Genomic DNA, 23,582 nt, shown 5'->3' with positions numbered 1-23,582 from the left:
TGGAATTCTGACAAGTGAAATGATTTTTTATTTCAGATTGAATGGTTATATTCTGTATTTTACTTTTAAAATGCAGTTTAAATACATATTCTAACAGAAAAACTGAGCAAAATTAATAAATAAATAAAATGTATGTGAATTTATTTTCCAACACTGCAGATTTCACATTAAATGTTATCTTAAAGATATCTCTCTTATCTGGTTGCCAAATTGTTGTACGTAGGTGAGAAATCGTGTGTTTACGTTGGAACTCTTGGTTACCATGGGAAATTATTGCTGTAGTAAATTAATGCTTACATTAATATGACTATTAATTTTACATTCGATTCCTTCTGCTCGTAATCTATTCCTGTAACTGGAATTTATTTATTTTTATTTATTTTTTCTTTAGCATTAGTATTTTTAAGTAATGGAAATGAGACAACCAAGTGTTGAACTCTCCGCAGTGTTTTTCTACAGCAATCTTCTTAAGCGTTTTAGTAATGTGTTGGTTTAAAATATCTAATGGCTCTGCAAAATAACCAAATTCTAACAGTATTGTAACTTTTCATGTGAAATTTTCTGAACTACAATTCTAGCTATTAATTTAATACCCGATTATTCCTTTTGCTTCGAAGAGTTGACAGTTTCTTGAAATATTTGAGGGCTTGTATGAACAAATAAGTATGATTCATATATGACTTTTAATTCACTGAATTAAAAAAAGTCTCTGGTTAATTTGTGGCATGACATTTCACAATAAAAAAAGTTTATGGTCTTACTTAAATTTGTATAACACATCAACAACACCCAATTTGTTCATTTAAATTTACACATTTTCTTTAAATAAAATATTATATACAAATTGTATTTACTGAATCTAACATACAGAAATAAATAAAGTGAAAAATGCAATCTATTTTTTTTTGTTGTTGTTGTTCCTTAATCTTCTTACTGTTAAATTTCCAGCGTTGTTGAAAGCTTCTTCCCATGCTTGTGGAATTGCCATCATGTGGTTTGATAATCTGACTTTCATCTGAAAGTTAATTTTCATCTGGTGATCGTTGGGAATTTATTACTGTAGTAAAATTAAGGGTTGCATATTTATTGTTTTGAAACCAATACATATACTTCTGAGAATTATTAAAACCACAGAATCTTTCGTTAAGTTTCCAAAAGCATTTAAAAGTACACATTGTGTTTTCACGTTTTGGGCATTTTAAGAGTTTAAGTAACATGATAGGCTAAAGTATAAGCTGTTCTACCTGTAAAATAATCAAATTCTAACAGTTGTATTGTTAGAATTAAGTACGACTGTTTTTTCTAGTCTGGTGAAGGTATCTACACATATAGTAACAAATTGTCACTTTTCAGTTCATTTGTACTTTATTCACAAAACTACAAATCCGTTATTTGCTATGGTCTCTATTTTTAATTCCCCCATTACTAGAAGGAATGGTTGGTTAGGAAATAAGTTTCGGCTCACAAGAAAAATAAAATGTTTACCTTTAAATAAATATTTATGATCACAGCAAGCAAGAAATTCATCAGCTTTTCAAAGTTTGGAAATTCATACCCATGCTGCCAAAATGAAAAGAAAGAAAAATTGTAAAGAAAAATAAAACGTTTACCTTAAAATAACTATTTATGATCACAGCAAGCAAGAAATTCATCAGCTTTTCAAAGTTTGGAATTTCATACCCATATTGTTTTCATCATTTGGTATCATTTAAATGAAGAACGGGTCTGGCTATTAAGTTTGTTAATGTTTATGATTTTTCTCTTCCAAAGGCAAGTATTATTTAATACGTACATGTTGATTGGTTTGTAATCTACATGCTACGATACCATTTTTATTTTCTACAACAAACCTTTTAAGAGTTTAGTAAATTGATGGATTAAAATGTCTAATGTCTCTGTAAATAACCAAACTCTGACAGTCATATTGTTAGAATTTGGTACAACTCTTTTTTTTCTAGTCCGGTAAAGGTATCTACAGATGTAGTAACAAAATTGTCACTTTTCAGTTCATTTATACTTTATTCACCAAACTTCAAGTACGTGTTGTCAAGTTTTGAAACAAAAAAAAATGTTTCGACTGCCAGTGATATGTTTTTAAACTTTTATCATGTACAAATATTTGAAAAGAACAGAAAAATGTACCTTCTTTTCTTTTTTACATCAAGCTTTTTTAAGAGTTTGGTAACGTGATGAGTTAAAATATCTATACTCTCTCTGTAAAATAATCAAATTCTTATCTTACTTTGTTTGGGATAAGGTAAAATTTGTATTTTTGTGTATCTGGAGAGTACATACCTTTTTTTATATTTGTTATCAGTTTGAGGTGACGTTACTAAACGATATCTGCAAATGGCAAGCTCGCTCATCCTCCTTTGAATGAATTCGAGCCACATAGATAAAGTTTGCACCATAACATCACAAAGTAAGATAAACGCACATCAACATCAAATCCACCAGCATGCGAAAACATGTCTGTGAGTCATTTATTCAAAAGTTTCATTTTGGAAGGAATAGTCAGGGTAAAGGGTCAGGTAAACAGTACTATAAGGAAAAACAATTGAGTCGAGTGTCTTTTCAGTTACTGCAATTCATTCATCCAGTGCAGCTATTGTATTGTGTTGTGGTGTTTGTGTCTAGTGAAGTAAAATAATGAGTGAACCACAAAAGCCTTCGAAAAATTTTCTTTCTTCAGGAAAATAGTGTAAATTAAATATTGTGAAATATTTTTAGGTAATTACAAGTTTCGATTTTTTTTCTTTGTAAGTAATATTTCAGCAAAATGAAATAAGCATTTGTAAAACTTAAATGAACAAAGATGTGTGTTGTTGTGTTTTCCACAGTGAAATTTTACTCAGTTATTTAGTTTATAATTTGATATTTAAATCCATAACTTTATACCTTAATGCAATTCTGTTTAATTATTGTAAAAAAAATCACTACTGTGAAATTAATGCCAGGAACATGTGAAACTTGATATCCTGTAATTAATTATTTAAAAATTTGTCTAATGCTACCTATTGACATTGTGTGAGTTATCTGTAAACGTTTCATTCACATATTCGAAAAATCCTACCTGCTAGAATTTTGTGCTTTTACAGAAAGACAGCAGATAATTTTACCCAAAACGTGACTTAAACTCTTAAAATTTGGTATAGAAAAAAGGTTTCTTTGCTCCTGATAACAAAAATACAAATTTTACCTTATCCCCCACAAAGTAAGATAAGAATTTTATTATTTTACAGAGAGAGTACAGCTATTTTAACTCATCATGTTACCAAACTCTTAAAAAGCTTGATGTAAAGAAGAAAAGAAGGTACATTTTTCTTTTCTTTTCAAATATTTGTACATGATAAGAGTTTAAAAACATATCACTGATAGTCGAAACATTTTCTTTGTTTCAAAACTTGACATCACGTACTTGTAGTTTGGTGAATAAAGTATAAATGAACTGAAAAGTGACAACTTTGTTACTACATCTGTAGATACCTTCACCAGACTAGAAAAAAAAAGAGTTGTACCAAATTCTAACAACACGACTGTCAGAATTTGGTTATTTACAGAGAGACATTAGACATTTTAATCCATCAAGTTACTAAACTCTTAAAAGGTTTGTTGTAGAAAATAAAAATGGTATTGTAGCATGTAGATTACAAATCAATCAACATGTATGTATCAAATAATACTCGCCTTTCGAAGAGAAAAATCAAAAACATTAACAAACTTAATAGCCAGACCTGTTCTTCATTTAAATGATACCAAATGATGAAAACAATATGGGTATGAATTTCCAAACTTTGAAAAGCTGATGAATTTCTTGCTTGCTGTGATCATAAATATTTATTTAAAGGTAAACATTTTATTTTTCTTGCGAGTCGAAACTTATTTCCTAACCAACCATTCATTCTAGTAATGGGGATTAAAAACAGAGACTATAGCAAATAACGGATTTGTAGTTTTGTGAATAAAGTACAAATGAACTGAAAAGTGACAATTTGTTACTATATCTGTAGACACTTTTACCAGACTAGAAAAAACAGCCGTACCAAATTCTAACAATACAACTGTTAGAATTTGATTATTTTACAGGTAGAAACAGCTGATACTTTAGCCTATCATGTTGCTTAAACTCTTAAAATGCCCAAAACGTGAAAACACAATGTGTACTTTTAAATGCTTTTGGAAACATAATGAAAGATTCTGTGCTTTTAATAATTCTCAGAAGTACATGTATTGGTTTCAAAACAATAAATAGGCAACCCTCAATTTTACTACTGTAATAAATTCCCAATGATCACCAGATGAAAATTAACTTTCAGATGAAAGTCACATTATCAAAAACCACATGATGGCAATTCCACAAGCATGGGAAGAAGCTTTCAACAACGGTGCAAATTTAACAATAAGAAGATTAAGGAACAACAACAACAACAAAAAATAGATTGTATTTTTCACTTTATTTATTTCTGTATGTTAGATTCGGTAAATACAATTTGTAAACAATATTTTATTCAAATAAAATATGTAAATTTAAATGAACAAATTGGTGTCGTTGATGTGTTATACAAATTTAAGTAAGACCATAAACTTTTTTTTCCTTGTAAAATTTTATGCCACAAACTAACTAGAGACTTTTTTGATTCAGTGAATTAAAATTCTTATTTGTTCATACAAGCCCTCAAATATTTCAAGAAACTGTTAACTCTTGGAAGCAAAAGGAATAATTGGGTATTAAATTAATACTTAGAATTGTAGTTCAGAAATTTTCACCTGAAAAGTTACAATACTGTTAGAATTTGGTTATTTTGCAGAGCCATCAGATATTTTAAACCAACACATTACTAAAACGGTTAAGAAGATTGCTGTAGAAAAACACTGCGGAGAGATCAAAACTTGGTTGTCTCATTTCCATTACTTAAAAATACTAATGCTAAAGAAACAAATAAATAAAAATAAACAAATTCCAGTTATAGAAATAGGTTAAGAGCAGAAGGAATCGAATGTAAAATTAATAGTCATATTGGTTTAAAAAAATGTAAGCATTAATTTACTACAGCAATAATTTCCCATGGTAACCAAGAGTTCCAACGTAAACACACGATTTCTCACCTACGTACAACAATTTGGCAACCAGATAAGAGAGATATCTTTAAGATAACATTTAATGTGAAATCTGCAGTGTTGGAAAATAAATTCACATACATTTTATTTATTTATTAATTTTGCTCAGTTTTTCTGTTAGAATATCTATTTAAACTGCATTTTAAAAGTAAAATACAGAATATAACCATTCAATCTGAAATAAAAAATCATTTCACTTGTCAGAATTCCATACTCTAACAGCACTCAGAATTCGAAACTGGAAATTACACTTACCGTAAACAAAATGGCACATAGACTTTCACACCAAGCTTATGAAAACATAGCATAAGCAACTGTGGGAAGGAATTAAACAGAGAAGCAATTGGATAGTAATCTAAATTAAATAAACAACTATAGAAAAACAGTTGTACTTCCCCGAACTGATAATACTGAGCAAAACATCAAAGGAAGAATATGAGTCATTAAAAAGATGACGTTTGGAATGTATTATGAAACCCTCAAGTAAGACCAGGGGAATTCCAATCCCTCCCATTCAGCAAAGTTCACAAGTAGACACAACAATTACCAATCGCTGCTGAACATATTAGTCAGCAAAAGACAGAAAGACCCAATGCGAAGGAATTAACGGTTAAATAGTTTTTCTGGTTATTACAGAAATTTCGTTCTTTTAATCTTCTTTGTGTGTGTGTGTGTTTGTGTGTGTGTGTGTGGGTGGGTGGGTGGGTGGGTGTGTGTGTGTGTGTGTGTGTGTTGTGCTGTGGATAAAATTCAACTATTTTGGGATATCTATTTGCATTAAGAATAATCATTCTGGAAAGCCTGTAAGTAAATTATCATTAAAATTTCTAGACTACACACAAAAATGTTATTGTAAGTGTTTAACTATCCGTTTATTTTTAATTTATTTTTTAAAATACCGTTTGGTTTTTTCTCTTCATGTATACGAAAAACACCATTACCCAAACATTAGTAAACAAGATAACGTTAATTCGAAAAGAGGTTGTCATTTACCAATAATCTTTTAGTGATGTCACCTCCAACTGATAGTGATAACATCGGAGGAAAAAAAGTTTATGTTTGAGGGACACCAGCATATAATTGAATTATTCAGAAAAGTCTAATCACACCTGCCACTAGACTCTACTATACTCTAAAAATTCCTGCCCTTTAACAGGAAAGAAATAATCCAAAATATATAAAAAAGTGTGTGTGTGTGTGTGTGTGTGTGTGTGTGTGTGTGTGTGTGTGTGTGTGTGTGTGTGTGTGTGTGTGTGTGTGTGTGTGTGTGTGTGTGTGTGTGTGTGTTAGAGGGACACCAACATATAATTAAATTAATCAGAAACCCTCGAAACACTGTTGCTACTCTACTCTACTCTACTCTAAGAATTCCCTCTTTAACAGGAAAGAAATACCCCAAAAGGTATTAGAAAATTAGTACAGCCATCTATAGAAGAAAAAAAATATGTATGTTTGAGTGACATTAGCATATAATTAAATTATTCAGAAAAAAATTCTAAATATGACCGCCATCACGACTTTCTCTAAGAATTCCCACCGTTTAACAGGAAAGAAATACCCCAAAATGTATTTGAAATTAGTACACCAATCAATAGATAACCACACACAAAACATGATGACAATGACAAATGTGTGTCACTATGGGAAAATTCCAAGATATATCGTATCTCAAAAACATCACCCACATTTCCATAGCCAAACCAAAGGACCATGTGGTACTACAGAGAGAGATATATGTTCCCCAGAAATTTCTTAACACAAAACGTCACAATTCTTATTTCTAAATATAACCCACAATGCAATAAGTGAACCAAAAACACCATGTAATATCCCTGACAGACGACAGCCCCAGCGAAATTCCAAACATTCCAAACTCTATAACAACAAACATTCACGTCACGATTCCTTATGTTATCTTGATTTTGATCTGGTCACTAGTGCCCCACCAATCACAACACGAATCCCTATCTCTACCATCACCCATAATTCCATACGCGAACCAAAACACAAGAACTCACCTCACTGACGCATATGCCCCCAGGGAAATTCCAAACATTCCAATATCATGACGTGACACCCACAATGAAGTCATCTTCATATCAACCAATGACGTCACGATTCCTTATCTTATTTTGATCTTGATCTAGTCACTAGTGCCACCCCTACTACTTGCATCAGTTGTAGTGCTGATTGTTGCTTCAATTCCAGGTCCAAGCAACTGTTTTTCTTTATCTTGAAGGTTTAAATTGTCCCTAGCGTCTATTTCAGTGTTCACTTCAGAGGTAGCTGCTGAAGGTCCAGGTGAAGAAGATTCTTTATTACTTTTGTCAGCAGTTAAACTATTAGCACAGTGTTTACTTGAAATTTCAATATCTTAGTGTTCTTCCGTCTTCAAATATTTCAGTAGTAAATGCTTGTTTTTTAAATCTTCTTTTGCCTTCTCACAATCCCTTTTCTCCTTTCGTTTTTGATTTCCAGATTTATGATGATACATTTCTGTTTTTCAAATTTTTATTATTAAAAATATGATTTTAATAATTAAAAAATCAAAATAATAAGAATACGCAATTTCATTTTTTAGCGCACGGCCTACACTATCAGTTGCACACTTTACAAACAATAACAAAACCTTCATCTATCAAAATAATAACAAGAACGAAGCGTTCTGGCAGGAAACGTTACTGTGAATGCAATTACTAGTTAGCGCAGCCAACTGCAAAACAATCTCGCACGAACGCCTATTGACGTCATCACCCGCTATAACTACAGTGATCCGCGCCGAGAGAATCAGTCTTCCGGACACTTACGGCGAGCTAAAGAGCGTAACCGTCTGTCTAAACAAAACACAGTATCATTCTCGATATGCCATTATTATTTATCATTGTTGTATTATTACGAGAATTTAAACCATGCATTATAAACACAGTTATGTGACACGTCGGGGCCCGACAGTCGGACCCTGTTTTTGATGCCGGACCCGTGACAAAAGTCTCAGATGTTGCTCCCTCTCGGCGGCCTGCTTTTAACAGTTCATATTTTACGATGCTTCCTGACGAACTATTCTTAGATTTTGGGTAGAATCTGGATTGTTCTGTATCACCAGTTAAATTGTTGTTTAAATGATAACTTGTTTTGACTGTGTATTAATTATGTAAATAAATAAATAATTCTGTTAGCACTAAATTGAATTTAATGAATTTAATATTTATGCTAGCTAGAAGTGTTCAAAACGTTTCTTTATTTTGCAACCAACATCTATGGGCTCGAATCTTACTGTCGCATGGATGTCTATGAATATCTGTTTATTAAGGTTTAAATCATGAAATAGTAGTTCAATATATGGTTTTTACAACGCACTTCTCGATTTATTTAGTCCTTGGTCTATTTATGGCGCTAACGTACTGCAGTCCTATAATGGAGAGATTCGCTGAAATATCAACTAAAATGTCATCTCTAATATCTGCACATTTCGAGTGATACAAATCGACAAATCAAAATTATATGTGTACAGTACATCAGCCGAAAGACGAAAGTTCAACTGCTGTGATAATGTTATCACGAAATGCAACTTTTTATGATTGTTTCTTATCATTTCCTCAAGGTTTTTTCCTTAGCAGAAATAAAAGCAATTGTAGTAACAGTATCGGAAATAACACTGTGAACTATGGTTACTGTATTATCATCATTATTGTTTCTTAAATTTATATAAGAATATTGTTAACAAAAATGTTCCTGATATCTTTCGTTCACTTGTAACTTTGTTGAAATGCAATCAACTTCTTTTAATGTAATTCCACCAACGAAATATTGCACGAAAAGTATACAGACAAAGAGTTAAATATCAGTAAATTCTTTTAGGATTATCTAATCAAACTAATTGAAGCTACCTGCGATCCCCATTAACCAAGACAGCGATTTCACTCGGGAGAGTAACTTCAGCAACTTTTTAAAGAGATTCAGAAACGTCCATCCTGCAATGGGATTTGATGACCTCCCGCATCTAAACTATTAATCGAAAGCCGAAGCGATGCCTACGCAGACAACTAAATCGCCAAGATTTGATGTAAACATATTTTATATTTCTTTATTATTTTAGCATAGTATTAAGAAGCATTTCCGGAGCTAAGGAAAGACATTGTGTATATAAGGTGTTTTAGTCGTCTACCGTGAAAGTAATCATGTGTTGAATACATCCAGGCATTACGTTACAATAAGTTATAAATCCCAGGAAAATAAACAGTTTGCGCTACAGAATTCTTATTTATATTTTAATGCACACTATATTGAAATAAATATTAGGATACCTCCGTTTTAGAATGAAAACATACACACACAAATTATATATCCTATTATCATCTATGGTCTACATGGATATGTATAAAGTAAAGAGATGTTTCTAGAGACTAACTGTGCATTTGTACAGTTCGAAGGATCGAGGCATCCAACAAATGCCTCGATACTCCTAAGATCTTTCCAACTTCTTAACGGATTCTTCACGACTCACTACAGAAGTACTCAAAAGAAGGTAGCTTTTATATATTAAATTTTATATTAAACAGTACCATGATAATAAAATGTTTACCTTTATGTTTAGGTTCATAATGAAACTTTGTCTGATATTTGTCTGCTTCGGGTTCTGTGTTTTCGACTTCTTCGATCTGTGTTTCCTTCGCTGCTTCCATCATCATCTGAAGGAAGTCATTTTGAGGCTGAAAAAAATAACGAATATGCAGTTTTGCGCATAAAATGAATGTGTATTATTTTAGTTTCTTCTTATAGGAATCGAATTTTAATGCAAATTTAATGTTCGTCACTGTTATTCAGAACAATTATAATAAAATATGCTGAAATCAGATACCAAGCGTACGTTTTGTTTCACAAAACGTACGCTTGGTATCTGATTTTGTGAAAGGAACGATTGTTATTTAAATTGAATGTTGTTATCTGGATGTTTTGTGAATGTCTTTAAATTATAGATGAAATCAATATTCGGTGTGAGGCCACTGAACTGCTTATTGAGACCTGAATGGTCTTAATCCATGTTTAGCTTCTACAGCAAGAAATGTTTTTCGATATCTAATCATTAGTCTACCCAGAGATCAAAATATACAGGAGATTTAAAACTTCTCATGTTAGACTAGCATAAAAACATACCACGTGAACTTTTTTTTTAAATCCGAATACGGAGATTAATCATAGCGCCTGCAAATGTTCATGAAACAAAATCTTCATAACTACTGCATTTTGGAGATCAATAAGAATGCTGGAAATTCAGATATAAATTACAGATTTAACAGAGACAACAGCAAAACAAGAGACTTCGATGATTTGAGAAGTTTACCAGTGCAAATGTACCAGAATACATAACGTTGCAAAATATATGATGCCCCTCTGTTTGATTATTGGCACTGGCCTTTCTCAGGAAATGAAGTAAGTTAATCTAAGATATAGAATTATTGCAGGAAATTTACTTTAAAACAATACATTAAAATATCTAAGAAACAAAATTCAACAAGTAGATTTAATTCTACCGCTCCCGTATGATTTTCAATAGCTGGTAAATTAAATCGAAAATTGGTATCGATAGATCAAAGTGGTATCAGTAATTCAAATTGGATTTAATTTATGTGAGATTCATATAAGTAATTTTACTTAAGTATAAAAAGCTAATAAGCTTCATTTCGGCAATAAAAACATTATTTAAATTAAGGGGATATTAAATCCCACATCGTTTTAAAACCGAATAAGAAACTCAAAGATTGGAATCAGAGAGTCCCCTTAATTTAAATAACATATAAGTAATGTTTAATTCACTCCGATCATTATACCTGCTACACTTCTAGTTTACTGAACCTTTAAGGTTTTTTGATGGCAGACTGCACTCTTTTGTATTCCAGTCCATGTTAGGATTTCGATCTCAAGTAAGCTTTTTTGGATGTTATTCTCCAAATGTTGGCACAGTGTTCTTCTTCTAGTCTCTTTTCTACATGTGACAGTCATCTCAGTGTGCAAGCGTTGATTTCATTAAGGTTTGCACTCTGAGATGAGAGTGATTTCAACTCCGTATAAAAGGATAGGTCAAAATGATTGTCGTGTTTATTTGTATTTTAACTCTTGTTCAAAGAATTTTGGAAGGTGAATAATATTCACCTTCTAAATAATAATAATTTTAAAAGATTCAGATCTAATTCTCTTTTAGCCAAAACTATTCGTTACATGTAAGTATTTCAAATTTCGATTAAATTTATTATGATATGAGGTATTCCAAGTTTATTTAATACTATCCAGATTCTACTGCATGAAAGCTATCATGTTCTGTTCTAAAGTCTATAAATGAAATCAATACGCTTGATCACATTTTATTTTTACTAATATTTAGTTTTAGTAGTAATATAAAAATCTTATCAACAGCAGCAAATCTTATCTTCAGAATTCCGTTTAATACTCATCACTGTTTTCAGCAGCACATAGTAATATTCTTGTTAGTTTTTTACATTTATTTGCATTAATTTATTTATTTTCATATGTATATATTGGTATGATGAGCAATTCCTTCCATTCCTCAGAAAGGAAGGACATTTATGGAGGTTTGCCGTTCTTTAGTTAAATCTTGATCACTATATTTGATTAGTTTTGCTACTATTCCTCAGCACTTGGCACATTCTTGTTTCTGAGTTTTCTTATACTTTCTTCCTCTGATATTAAATGTTTAAATATTTCTTGACGACAAATATGATTGAACTTTTCAATCCTTTATTACAGAAATTCCACACGCTTCTGGTTATTTTTGTTACCATATATCTAAAGACCTGGAATTTTGTAATTCTTTACGTTTAGCAAGTATTTAATTATTATTTTTAAGTATAAACAATTTAGTGCAGAATGTTAACTCACTAGCTAAAATAGATTCAACCTCGATTTGGATTCAGAGTAACAATGGAAGCAAACATTGACCAAGATAACCAGGAAATATGTAAAAAAAACGCAGTAACAACTGAAAGACTGGCAAAGGTACACAATCATTATATAAAACTGATATTTAAATAAATCCATGTAAGGAGTTCGTCGAGAGTTAGCAACACGTGCAAGATTTTAGTAGAAAATTCTCTTCAACCAACTTTCGGATATGATATTGAAACGAGTCGGATTTCGGTTATCGAAAAATCTGACTTAAATTATTAATCTGAAATTTAATTCAGTTTGTGCCTATCATTACCTTCACTTGTGTTTTCCTTTTTTCGACCACTTGTAAGACTAAGTCTCGAAAGAAATTTAGTATTTCTCCTGGAAATACGGACGTGCCAATTAGCTTTGCAATTGACGGGAACAGAACTAAGGGAAGAAATAAATTTTTTGATTAATCTGCATGTCTGATAACTGCAAATCTTGTAATTTTGAAATTTCAGAAAGAATTTCAGCAGTAAAAAGCAATAAAATTTTAATATTTTTATCATAAGCATATTCAACATTTTATCAAAATATTTTAATAATGTTTATAAATCTGCTTTATAAGTTGTTCAGATCAGAGACCAACCCAAAACATAAATATCTTGAAAGCTCGTGTTTACTAGCTAATTATGCTTTAGAAGCGCAATTTATGAAGCAAATTCCAGCAAAGTCTGCAATAAACAGCAAAGTTCAAAAGGCTTAATCAAGCAGTTTTTAACCACACACACTTTGTCTCCCGGACTACAAACTTTACAAAAGTGTCGGGAGTGTCTACGAAAATAAATTGTAAATCTGAAATTTTCCATTGCTGAAATCTCTTTAATCAAGAGTATTAAATAGCAAATCTAAGAGCTTTTAGAAAGTTCTGTGTCATTTAAACAATGAAGAACGAAGAAAACAAGTTCAGAATTTTTTTCAAGTTTCGAAGACAAATACTATTTGCTTACTTGGCGCTCAGTGTTTTAGGACAAGTATGATTAAATTAATTATTATTAAGTATGATTAAATAAAGCGAAATGAGCAGGAATGAACAGCTGATCTAAATGAATGATACAATCGATTACTATATTTGTTACGTTTTTCAAAAATACAAATTAATATAACACGCAGTCAAAAATACAAATTAATATAACACGCAGTCAGAAAATATTAGACTCATGTTATCGAAAATCAAACTGTTGTCTAATAATACGAAAAAACAATTTATATTTCTTACTAGTAAAAAAAAAAGCTGGAGCATTATCTCTGTTGAACATTTTCCTCGCTCTTGCGACCATTGGATTGTCAGGGTCATTGTGAGAGTCGATCTTTACTCCGAAAGCACTACAGCATATGGCATCCATTGTAAATGCTCCGAATAATCTGAAAAAAAAAGGATTGAAAGAAGTTAAGGGTGTTCAGTATGAGCAGGTGAGTAAATAAATTAAAAAAATATACTTAAAATGTTGATTGAAATACTCAATTTACATAACCTCATTAGTAATGTGATGAGTCATGCACTTGAATCGCAAGAGTATTATGAACGCAGGTTATTTAATTCTGTGTGGTTTGTTAGAAATTATTTTAAACGAGTTTGTCTGTTGAGTACATGGATATCTTTAAGATAACTTTGTCCAGCTATCTACGCATTTGTTATCGCGGTATGCAAGGAACAGTTTAAATAAAACTGCATGTTATACTCTTCAAATGGCGAAATAACTGGATGTCTTTGCTCAAAAAACAAGCGAGATGGATTTGACCGAGCTTTGAAGAGCAGACAACTTACACTCACTATTTGCCTCAGTAGCTAATTCTATTAATGTTCTACCATGAAAATAAAATTTCTTTTATTGTGCTCAAAAGTAAATGGAATTATTTTGTATTTTAAATACTCTGTATCCTTTTTTGTCCTGAACCAGTAATAGTAATATAGTTAATGAGAAGTTTCTTATTACATTTATTGCATACCCTCTTATATTCCTTGTATCCTCCCTACATGTGAATTTGTAGGCATAGTTATGTTGGATGAACTTAGTACTCAACAGAAAGATTTCAGCAGAAATCTCAATAGACCATTTTAAATAGCTCTCCATTTTTTCAAATGTTTAAAAAACATTTCTATATGTCTTCTAATCATTTGCTATTGTGATGTTTAGATATCCAATAAGGATCAGTGTTTCCCTATTTCTTTAACAGCTGACTTCTCCAATGACTAGAAAAATTCTCAATTTCTTGCGCCTATGTAACCATACATACAAATAGCTGTCATAGTCTAATCCTCCAATTTGATATTGCCTATATGAGTTTTTTCTGACGTGATGTTTGTTGATATTGATTGTCATTATTTTCACAGGTGTTGAAGAATATTGCTACGCCTCCCTCATCAGATCATTGTTGCCTGAAATTAATATCTGGTCTGGTAGTTATTATTTAGAAGAATATCACATGATTTTGTCTTCATTGTTTCGTGAAAAATAATTATGCCTTCATGGTTTTTCCCTGAATTTTCCGTGAGATCCACGTCCTTTCCCTTGATTTTCTCATGTTTTTGCGCCTATCTTGAATTCCGAGGAAGTTGAGATGGAGGATGTCCCGTGGGTGTATTTTTGCTTTTCCTCCTGACAAAAACATCGGATCTTTAACCGAGCCACGTCCAAGTTGGCATACCATTGTCTTATTTTGATTTAAGACAATGCAGCATAGAATTTGTTCGGCTAGATCCCAAATTACCTGACTATCAACGTCCTTTTAGTAAGATATATGATAATGGATTGTATTTCGAGAAGGTGAGGATTGGACACTGGGTCAGAGGTTCAGTCGGTTTTCCACATTCCTTAAAAGGTTACAGGGATGTCTACTCCTAGTTATCTAGCGTTCACCCTTAGGCGATCCTTTAAGTACTGTATGTAAATTAAACCGTATTAATTATCGGGAGAAATAGAGCTTATTTTAGATAACAAAAGTAACTTAATTTATCAAAATATCACGAGTCATAATTTGTACTTGATATTTATCCAGAAGGAGAGAGAGAAAGAAAGTCTATGTTTCAAAATATTGGTTCATTATGTTCAAAACTGAGTAACTTTATAACATGCTGAACTCAAGTTTCAACAGTGACATAATACGTTTTTCACTGATTGGCGTATTTCAAAGTTCGACCGAAATATCAATGTCATCCGTCAAATAAAGACACTGGAAAAAGTAAAACAATTTATTTTCTTGTTGTTAATTAATCTCGCATTAATTATTGATAAAAAATATCTAAAAAATATTAAGTTAGGCAGAAATTATTAATTGTTTAGATCACTGTTTCTCAACGTTTTTTGGATCATGCCCCACCTCAACGTCTCATAGATTTTGATGCACCCCCCCGCTCTACCATGAAAGCCAGCCAAGTTCTGAAAAAGTATAATATAAATATGTGCATGTACATTTTCTAATTGTCCCAAAATATTCAAATTTCCCCCTGTGCTTCCTTGAGTACGCCCTACGTTGAGAAACAGTGGTTCATATGAAGACTTCAGAAAACGACCTGACTTGCAATCTGGGTACGTATGGCGATTTAAATCCTTTTGAGTTATAAAACCAACTCAAGGAAGCCCAGGAGGAATATAATTCATTACAGTACCATTTGGAACTGATGAAACATCAAATACCAAAGTTTAGAATGATAAGAGAATGAGGAATGGTTATTAGTGCTTGTGTTAAACATTGATGCCTACTGTTGGTGAACAATGTTATTAGGAGGAACTGCTTACTCGGTATCCGGAGAGGTCATCGAAAAACAGTTTACCCAAAGACAATTCATCGAAGGCAATTCATCGAACAACAATTCATCGAAAAAGCAATTCACCGAATAAACAATTCATCGAAAATCAGTTTATCGAACAACAATTAATCGAAAAAGCAATTCATCGAAAGACAATTCCCCGAAAAAGCAATTCACCGATGAGCAGTTAATCGAAAAGGCAGTTCATCGAAACGCAATTGATCGAAAAACAACAATTCATCGAAAAATCACAATTCATCGAAAATACAGTTCACCGAAAATACAGTTCACCGAAAAATGAATTATAAGGCATATGGGGGCGAAGATGTGTGTGCAATTTTTTTTTTTTTTTTTTTGTTTGTTTCGGATTATTTTGAGAGGTATATATCTTTTTATTATCCTACTATTTATACTACTATTTATCCTACATCGTTCGGAAAGCGATTTTTTGGCGGGGCATACTGGTTGCAGTGAATGATATCCACTGAGGCGGGTATAGTTGAGATGTCAAAAGAACATTTCATAAAGGGATTTCATCCTCGTGAAAATTTTTAGCTCCTATTCTAACCGTTGATGAAACATGGCTTCGCCACTATGACCCAGAGAACAAACAACAGTCAATGGAGTGGAGACACCAAGGTTCTCCATGGCCAAAGAAGTTTCGAACCAAACAGTCAGCAGCGAAAGTTCTTGCCATTGTCTTTCAGGATATGGATGGTGTAATCCTTACCTTACCTCAAGAAAGGTGAAACTGTTACAGCACCTTTGAAGAAATTGAAGGAGGTACTGAAGGAAAATCGTTCGAGAAAGTAAGCAGAGGCGTGTTGCTTTTGCAGGACAATGCACCTGCTTATGAAATCCAACAGACAATATACGACTTGGGATTTCAATATCTACCTCAAACACATATTCACCAGGACTGGCCCCAGGGCCGGCCTTAGAAATTTTGTCGCCACGTGCAGTAGCATATTTTTCCGCCCCTTCCCCTTAAAAAAACTCTTTTAATGACGTCTTAAAAGTCATGATATTAATCTAGGCTTCAACATCTCTGATCATAAATTCTAAATAGCAGCATTTAGAATTTATAGCATCCTACGTTTATCAAGGATGTCAAGCGCCTTTATCAGGGCGTTTAACCTGAAGGTGAGTTAGCCTGTCTCATACGAGGGTGGAAGGTTTTTCCTCTCTGAAACTTGGTTTTTTTCTTGCCGAAAAACAAGCGAACCGAATTGGAAAAACACGCAGGGATTTGAGGCCAGTTGCATCTTCCTTAATTCAAAACAACTCAACCCGATTCCAATTTCCTTTAGCACTGTGTTTTCTAACTGTGATCTGCCGACCACTGGCATCCTTCAAAAGTTGAATAAGACTTCCAACCGCTGCTCATCTAAATATAACACCAAATGAGTATGCTTCTAAAAGGTTTACAGGTTTGTTTTTTAAGACTCTTTATTCATCATTCCTTATTTTATTATTTTCCTTTCCTAGAGAATATTTTAACCTTTTAATTTTTTTTTAACAAACTGCACCGATCACCTCCTCAAAACCCAGAAATATACCCATGCATATACTCATTAGTATTCTTAGCCTATTCTTTCCCTTATTAACTGCAATTACTTGCTTTCGAGGTTATTCGGGAGATAAGTGCACGTGTCACTCCTGTCGTCGAGGAATAACAGAAACAGGAATAAATAAGTAAATAAAAAACATGATTGAAAAATCTTCAGGAATGAATTTTTTTCAAGTTTTCCAATATTTTTACTCTGAATTCCTGTATATTTTATTATTATATTGTGAAAAATATTTACATGAAAGAATCAATTTATTATTATTATTAGTAGTAGTAGTAGTAGTGATATTAATGATTAATGCTATTTTCTCTCATCCTCCTCAATATAATGATTGTTGTTATAGCAATGCAGCTTTACTAAGGAATAATTACAGAACAATATGGATTCGTATTGTCTTTCTTCTCCGATTTGCCTATTTCCAGGAGGAAAAGCCTAGTCATGTCAGTATTAGGCCTACTAACTTACATTCAGTAAATTTATTTATTTATTACATTTATTAATGAAAAAATTTTATTTGGATTCCGTATTTGAAACTTTTACAAAAAAAAGTTGAACCGTTCCAGTTTTCAGTTCAGCTATATTCGGGACTACAAAGAAAAGTGTCGAAATTATATATTACAATAACTCGCAAACTTAGCAGAATTCGCAGAAGTTTTCAGAACAAGAAGCTGAATGCACGGTTCAGTTTTAGTTCGTAATGGATCACTTGTATCATGACTTTTCCGTAAAGAAGTTCCTAAATGATATTAGCAATTTCGCTCTGGATGGATCAAATTTAATGAAATTTTTAATTTCCATCGACTAGACTTATTGTGACAAAATTTGGTAGAACGAATTTCTTAGCCTATTCTTCCCCTTATTAACTGCAATTACATGTTTTCGAGGTTATTCGAGAGATAAGTGCATGTGGTACTCCTGTCTTCCCTACAGATAAATCGCTAACTGAAGCAGGATGTACACTTACATTAAATGTTATAAAATGCAAGAAAATAATTATTACGTTTTAATGCCCACTTCCATATGTTGTCTGTATCATGGGTAACGTACCGCATTGTTACTGAACATTTTCTAAACAATAGTTTGCAAGAAAAATGACTTTTCGATGAATTATGAAAGAATTCATCGAATGATTTTAGGTGAATTGTTTTTTCGATGAATTGCATTTTCGACGAATTGTCGTTCGATGAATTGTCTTTCGAGGAATTGGTCATTCAATGAATTGCCTTTTTGACGAATTGCCATTCGTTAAATTGTCGTTCGGCGAATTGTTTATTCGGCAAATTGCTTTTTCGATGAATTGCTGTTCGATGAATTGCTGTTCGATGAATTGCATTCGATGAATTGTCTTTCGATTAATTGTTTTTCGATGAATAAGCTATTCTAAGCGCCCGCTTACTCGGGCGCTTAGAATAGCTTACTAGCAAGTATTCAGAATGGCCATCAACTTGATCTGCTGTTTGAAGTGAAGTCGGTTGGTGTTTTGATCACAACTAAATATCTAGCAGTGTTGTACGACCTACTAGACTTCCTCACTATGGAAAGAAACGATTTGTGCATGTGGTTCCTTTTCTATTGCACGGCGATTACTGGCCCTTTTTTTGGCGGTAAACGGCGTGGTATATAATCTAACTCTTAAATTAGTCCAACACGTAGACCTCATTCAGTTCTTAATGAAGGAAAAAGCATCGAAATTAAGAAAACACTAAATATAGTTGGAAACTAATCAGAAGAAAAAAAATATTTCCAGTCTAACGAAGAGAAGGTACAAAATTTTGGTTAATTATTATGCAAAAAGATTTAGTCACTCTTATTTTATTTGTATTCTGCACTTCGTTTATGCTAACTAGATGACACTAATTCATAACAGTTGACAGATTCAAATGTTTATTGTATCATAATAATTATTGCGATTTGTAGAGTCCTTTACAAGCCTCATTAAACGGTTGGCCTGGATCGTTGTGTAAACTAAGAAATTAGGGTTAAGATACCTCAATGATACACTTGCGACACGCGCACGCACGCACGCACACACACACACACACACACACACACACACACACACACACACACACACACACACACACACACACACACACACACACACACACACACACACACACACACACACACACACACACACACACACACACACACAAATATCTCTCTTTCGGCACTTTCTCAGTGTATGTAGCTATGCTACCTAACTCCTCCATGGATTTTACGCTGTTAAATCGAAGGAATAGTCTTGGATTTATAAGGCCATTACCGATTAATCTGGAATGCTCTGATTGTGATTGCTGATGACTTATGGTTACCTATTACTGTTAGTATTTTGTATAAATACAATTATTTGTTACTCATTTCTTCGCCTTTATAACTTAAATTCCATATAAATATTTTGACTACTGGTACATTTTTAAGTGGATTATTGATTTTATTAACATAAAATATTTCAGAACATGAACTATATTCTGTTAAATAATGTATATTCATAACATAGACAAAAATAATATAGGGGATATCGTACTTTTACTTACTTCTTACAGTCGATTGTCTTTTCTTTCTTAGCAGCTACCAAGAAATTCTGTGTTAAGGTGTCACTACATTCATTAATAATCAAAGCTATCTAAATGAAAAAAATTAATTCGTAAGTGAAATTTTTTCCTACATATATAACTAAATTCCTTTGCATGCTTTATGATAACAGTACTTAAACTAGAGGAAATAAAATCTGTAATATTACAAAAGACATGACGTATGTACGTAATGTATTCACTATATTGGAAATATTCGTAAACACAAACTACTATAGAGATTATCTTTATATTTCCCATTCAGAGATATTAACTCTGAGTCTAACTCGTAATCCCCAACAATAATGACTCGTATTGTAGTGGGTGTGCATTCTATTGTATTAGATCCTTCTTTATTCATTTCCTGATATGGATTGCTGAGTGGAAAAAAAACACGATCTGCAACCAATCAGCTATAGGGTCAAATCTCACCGTGAGCATGAATGTGTGTGTGTGTGTGTGTGTGTGTGTGTGGTAGTAGTTGAATTTCATCAAGCGGTGTGAGACCATAACATCATTGATGATCTTGAAAGTTCTGTATTTGGCCTTTAAAAGCCCAGTTTTCGGATTATTTAAAAACCTACGTATGGTATTAATACTGATTTACTATTCATTTACAACCATTCTTTGGTTTGATTCACATAAAATATTGTCATTTAGTGTACTAAAAGAGGAAGGATAGATTTCAAGTTTAAAAAAAGAAAAAAACTTCGTCTACCATTTTAATGACAATCACTTTCTTTATTTCTAGGTAATCCACAAATGATTATCCATAAATCAAAGCCCTACACCTTCGATTGTAGTTGTTTATTTATGAAGGATAACAATCGGTTATCCGTGCGGTTAGCCTAGCGGCTATGCGCTTCGCAACAGTATGCCTGGAGAAGGAGTGTCCTGGATTCGATTCGCGTCGGCAACGTGAGTAGCTTAAGGATCTTCCTTAGCCATACCCAAGTTAGCCGGTCTTGGGCGTGGACAGTAGGGTTTTTAACACCAGTTTATCTGGGGTTTTTCATTCCGCAAGCAGGCAAACCGGCCCCGAGAACATACAGGCTGCAATCACATGATATAATACGGCAAGGAAGGCAACTGGAAACCACCTTGCTCATAATCATTTCCCTAGATGGCAGCGTACAGTATATACAGGGTGTCCCTGAATTCATGGCTCAAACGTGAGGGGATGGTAGTACTCACCGAAACCAGCAATCTTCGTCATAGAATATGCAGCCGCAAACGCAATGAGGAGTCGGCAATGAAGGGCAGACAACACAGATTTCCAGAGTCACATTTATTGGAGATAATTACAACAAATGGTCCAAGTCCGCCCACCTACGTTGATACACGCGGCACAACGGCAGAGTAGTGATTAGGATACCTGCTCATAAACAGCGGGCTTGTCGCGCACATCACCGCTGCGATGGACAGTCGGGCGTCTGCGCCCCCTACTTGCACCGGGCTGCGTTTGCAGCCGCATATTCTATGACGATTATTGGTGGTTTCGGTGTGTACTACCATCCCCTCACGTTTTGGCCATGAATTCAGGGACACCCTGTACAGCTATCCCCAGACAGCAGTAAGGCTAAATACCATCATCAATCAAACAGTCGGTTATTTGGTCGACCAGTCATCCTGGATCATTTCAGCGATATGAAATGATCCAGGTATGCAAGAGCGGACCTTACTATTTGGAAATGAAGCAGCGATTGAAGCAATAAGGATGAGCATGCTACGTAGTATGTCTATTAATATCGTATGCTCTTTCACTTTAGTTTCCGGAATTAATCAAACCCTCCATACGAGATCTACTCCATACGAGTACTAATTTACATACAATATCAAAAGCAAAATTCCTTCATAAAAATTCTAGTCCTGGACAGGATTTGAACCCGGGTCTTTGCAACAAAACGGCATCGTCGATATGGAGTGTACTACGAAAGCTCGGTAAAAGAACAGGAAAGAATCCTGGAAGATGTAAATGATGGCGTTTAATGTTATTAAACGTATAATACACGCGATTGTCTTATATAAAGTGTTGCTTGTATACTGATTGTTCGTTTATTTATGCCACTGTCTACCTTCTTTGTAAAGTAGTTAACAGCAGCTGAGAGAGGAGAGTGCTTACTTTTCACTGCTAATGTATAAAACTGTTTATGTTTTTTAACTAATTGATAAAAACAGGAAAGAAAACTTATAATGACATCTCATCTACAAAAGACTGTGTTTATGTGATTCTGGAAGCAGAATCAGTCTTGTTGCCACGAACACTTCTTGAGAGCCCCCCCCCCTCCCCAACAAAAAAAAGGCAACTCAAGGAGGCCATTGAATTTCCGCTGATTAAATTGACAAGATTAATAAATATTTGCACTGCATCGGGCAACTTATAATTTCCAAATAATCGTGTTAATTGGTCTTCAGAGCGGTTTAAATTTGTATGCATACAAATTTAAAAATAGAAACAGTGGAAATTCTTAAATGGACGATTATGCGACATGGTAATATCTGGTTAACAAGAGGTTCCCAGACAGCATCTGGTAAGTCAATTTTTATATTTCTGGTAAGATAACCATACACTATTACAGAATTTTAAGCTATTATTCCACATATAAGAGCCTCAGTAGCTAAGTCGGTTTGAACGAATCCCTTAGGTTGTAAAGGCCGAGGCTCGAAGTACTAAAGGTTGTAAAGGCCTAGGACGGGATGTACTTTTATTAAAACATTTTATTCGACGGAGTGTGCGTTAACCGATCTCATACGATAATGGAAGAATTTTTCCACTCGGAAACTCGGGATTTCGATTCCTGAAACCTGTTAGAAGAATAAATAAACGCAATTTGCAAACAAAAATATCTAAAATATATTCGCGAATTAGATTAACCATCTCATCCAGAAATTATTGATACGAAACTGAACTATATCGATCGTTGGCCTTAAAGTCCTGTAACTATCGAAGATTATTTTCGTTATTATGATTTGACATGTAGTTCGTAAACACTAATGACCTAGACCTAGCTGTAAAAGATGTTTATCCTTCCAGGATATAGCTGTACAATAGAAGTCATACCTTCAAATAACCTGGATGATGTTCATGCATATTATTTTTGATGCAATATTGTCTAGATGTTTGCATATTAATACAAATTAAAGAGGAGACTTACCAAACACAGTTTGATCGGTCCTTTATAATCCATAGACAAGAACAAGGATTGCTTAAAGAACTGAATGTTTGTCGCATTATATTCTCTAATGCTGAAAAAGTGTTTGCGCTGATCACTGATCAGTGTCTCCTAGGCCGCTGTGAAACACTTGGCGAGAGGAAAATATTGTGATATTCTGAGACAAAACAATTTATTAGAATTTGTATTTTGTTCGGCATGACACAGAGGGAAATTTGAAACTAAGATTAGTTAAACCGACAATCATTCTGTGGAGACGAAACAGTATTTTTGAAGCCCAATCATAACAGTTTAAAGTCTCACATACGGTGGTGATATGCAGCGTCAAATAAAGAACTGTAACAAACTTTCATATTACAGTACAGTTCAAACCAACGTCTTGTGGACTGAATAGCAGAGGCATTATCCACACGGCAACTTGAGCCAGGATCTCTATATCTATGCATCAAAA

At 33.3% G+C, this 23,582-nt stretch overlaps 2 protein-coding genes across 2 annotated transcripts in view; both read right to left on the bottom strand.

Annotated features, from left to right (window-relative positions):
- Positions 1-23,582, bottom strand: part of LOC150095498 (cytochrome P450 3A8-like) — a 168,972-nt gene that overhangs the window by 56,751 nt on the left and 88,639 nt on the right. The window lies entirely within an intron of this gene.
- Positions 1-23,582, bottom strand: part of LOC150095499 (cytochrome P450 3A8-like) — an 80,985-nt gene that overhangs the window by 33,933 nt on the left and 23,470 nt on the right. Inside the window, exons 6-9 of the mRNA XM_090410279.1 lie at positions 19,923-20,011; positions 13,283-13,428; positions 12,335-12,450; positions 9,701-9,827 (exon numbers count right to left, since the gene is read on the bottom strand). Of these exons, the coding sequence (XP_090266405.1) occupies positions 9,701-9,827; positions 12,335-12,450; positions 13,283-13,428; positions 19,923-20,011 (478 nt within the window). The remainder of the gene's footprint in view (positions 1-9,700; positions 9,828-12,334; positions 12,451-13,282; positions 13,429-19,922; positions 20,012-23,582) is intronic.

This window comes from Typopeltis vanoorti, chromosome 20 (assembly GCF_054136105.1).
Source record: "Typopeltis vanoorti isolate ZY-2024b chromosome 20, IOZ_Tvanoo_1.0, whole genome shotgun sequence".
NCBI classification, from domain to species: domain Eukaryota; kingdom Metazoa; phylum Arthropoda; class Arachnida; order Uropygi; family Thelyphonidae; genus Typopeltis; species Typopeltis vanoorti.
Note: the sequence above shows the minus strand (reverse complement) of the source record. Positions and strands in the feature narration are given on the sequence as shown.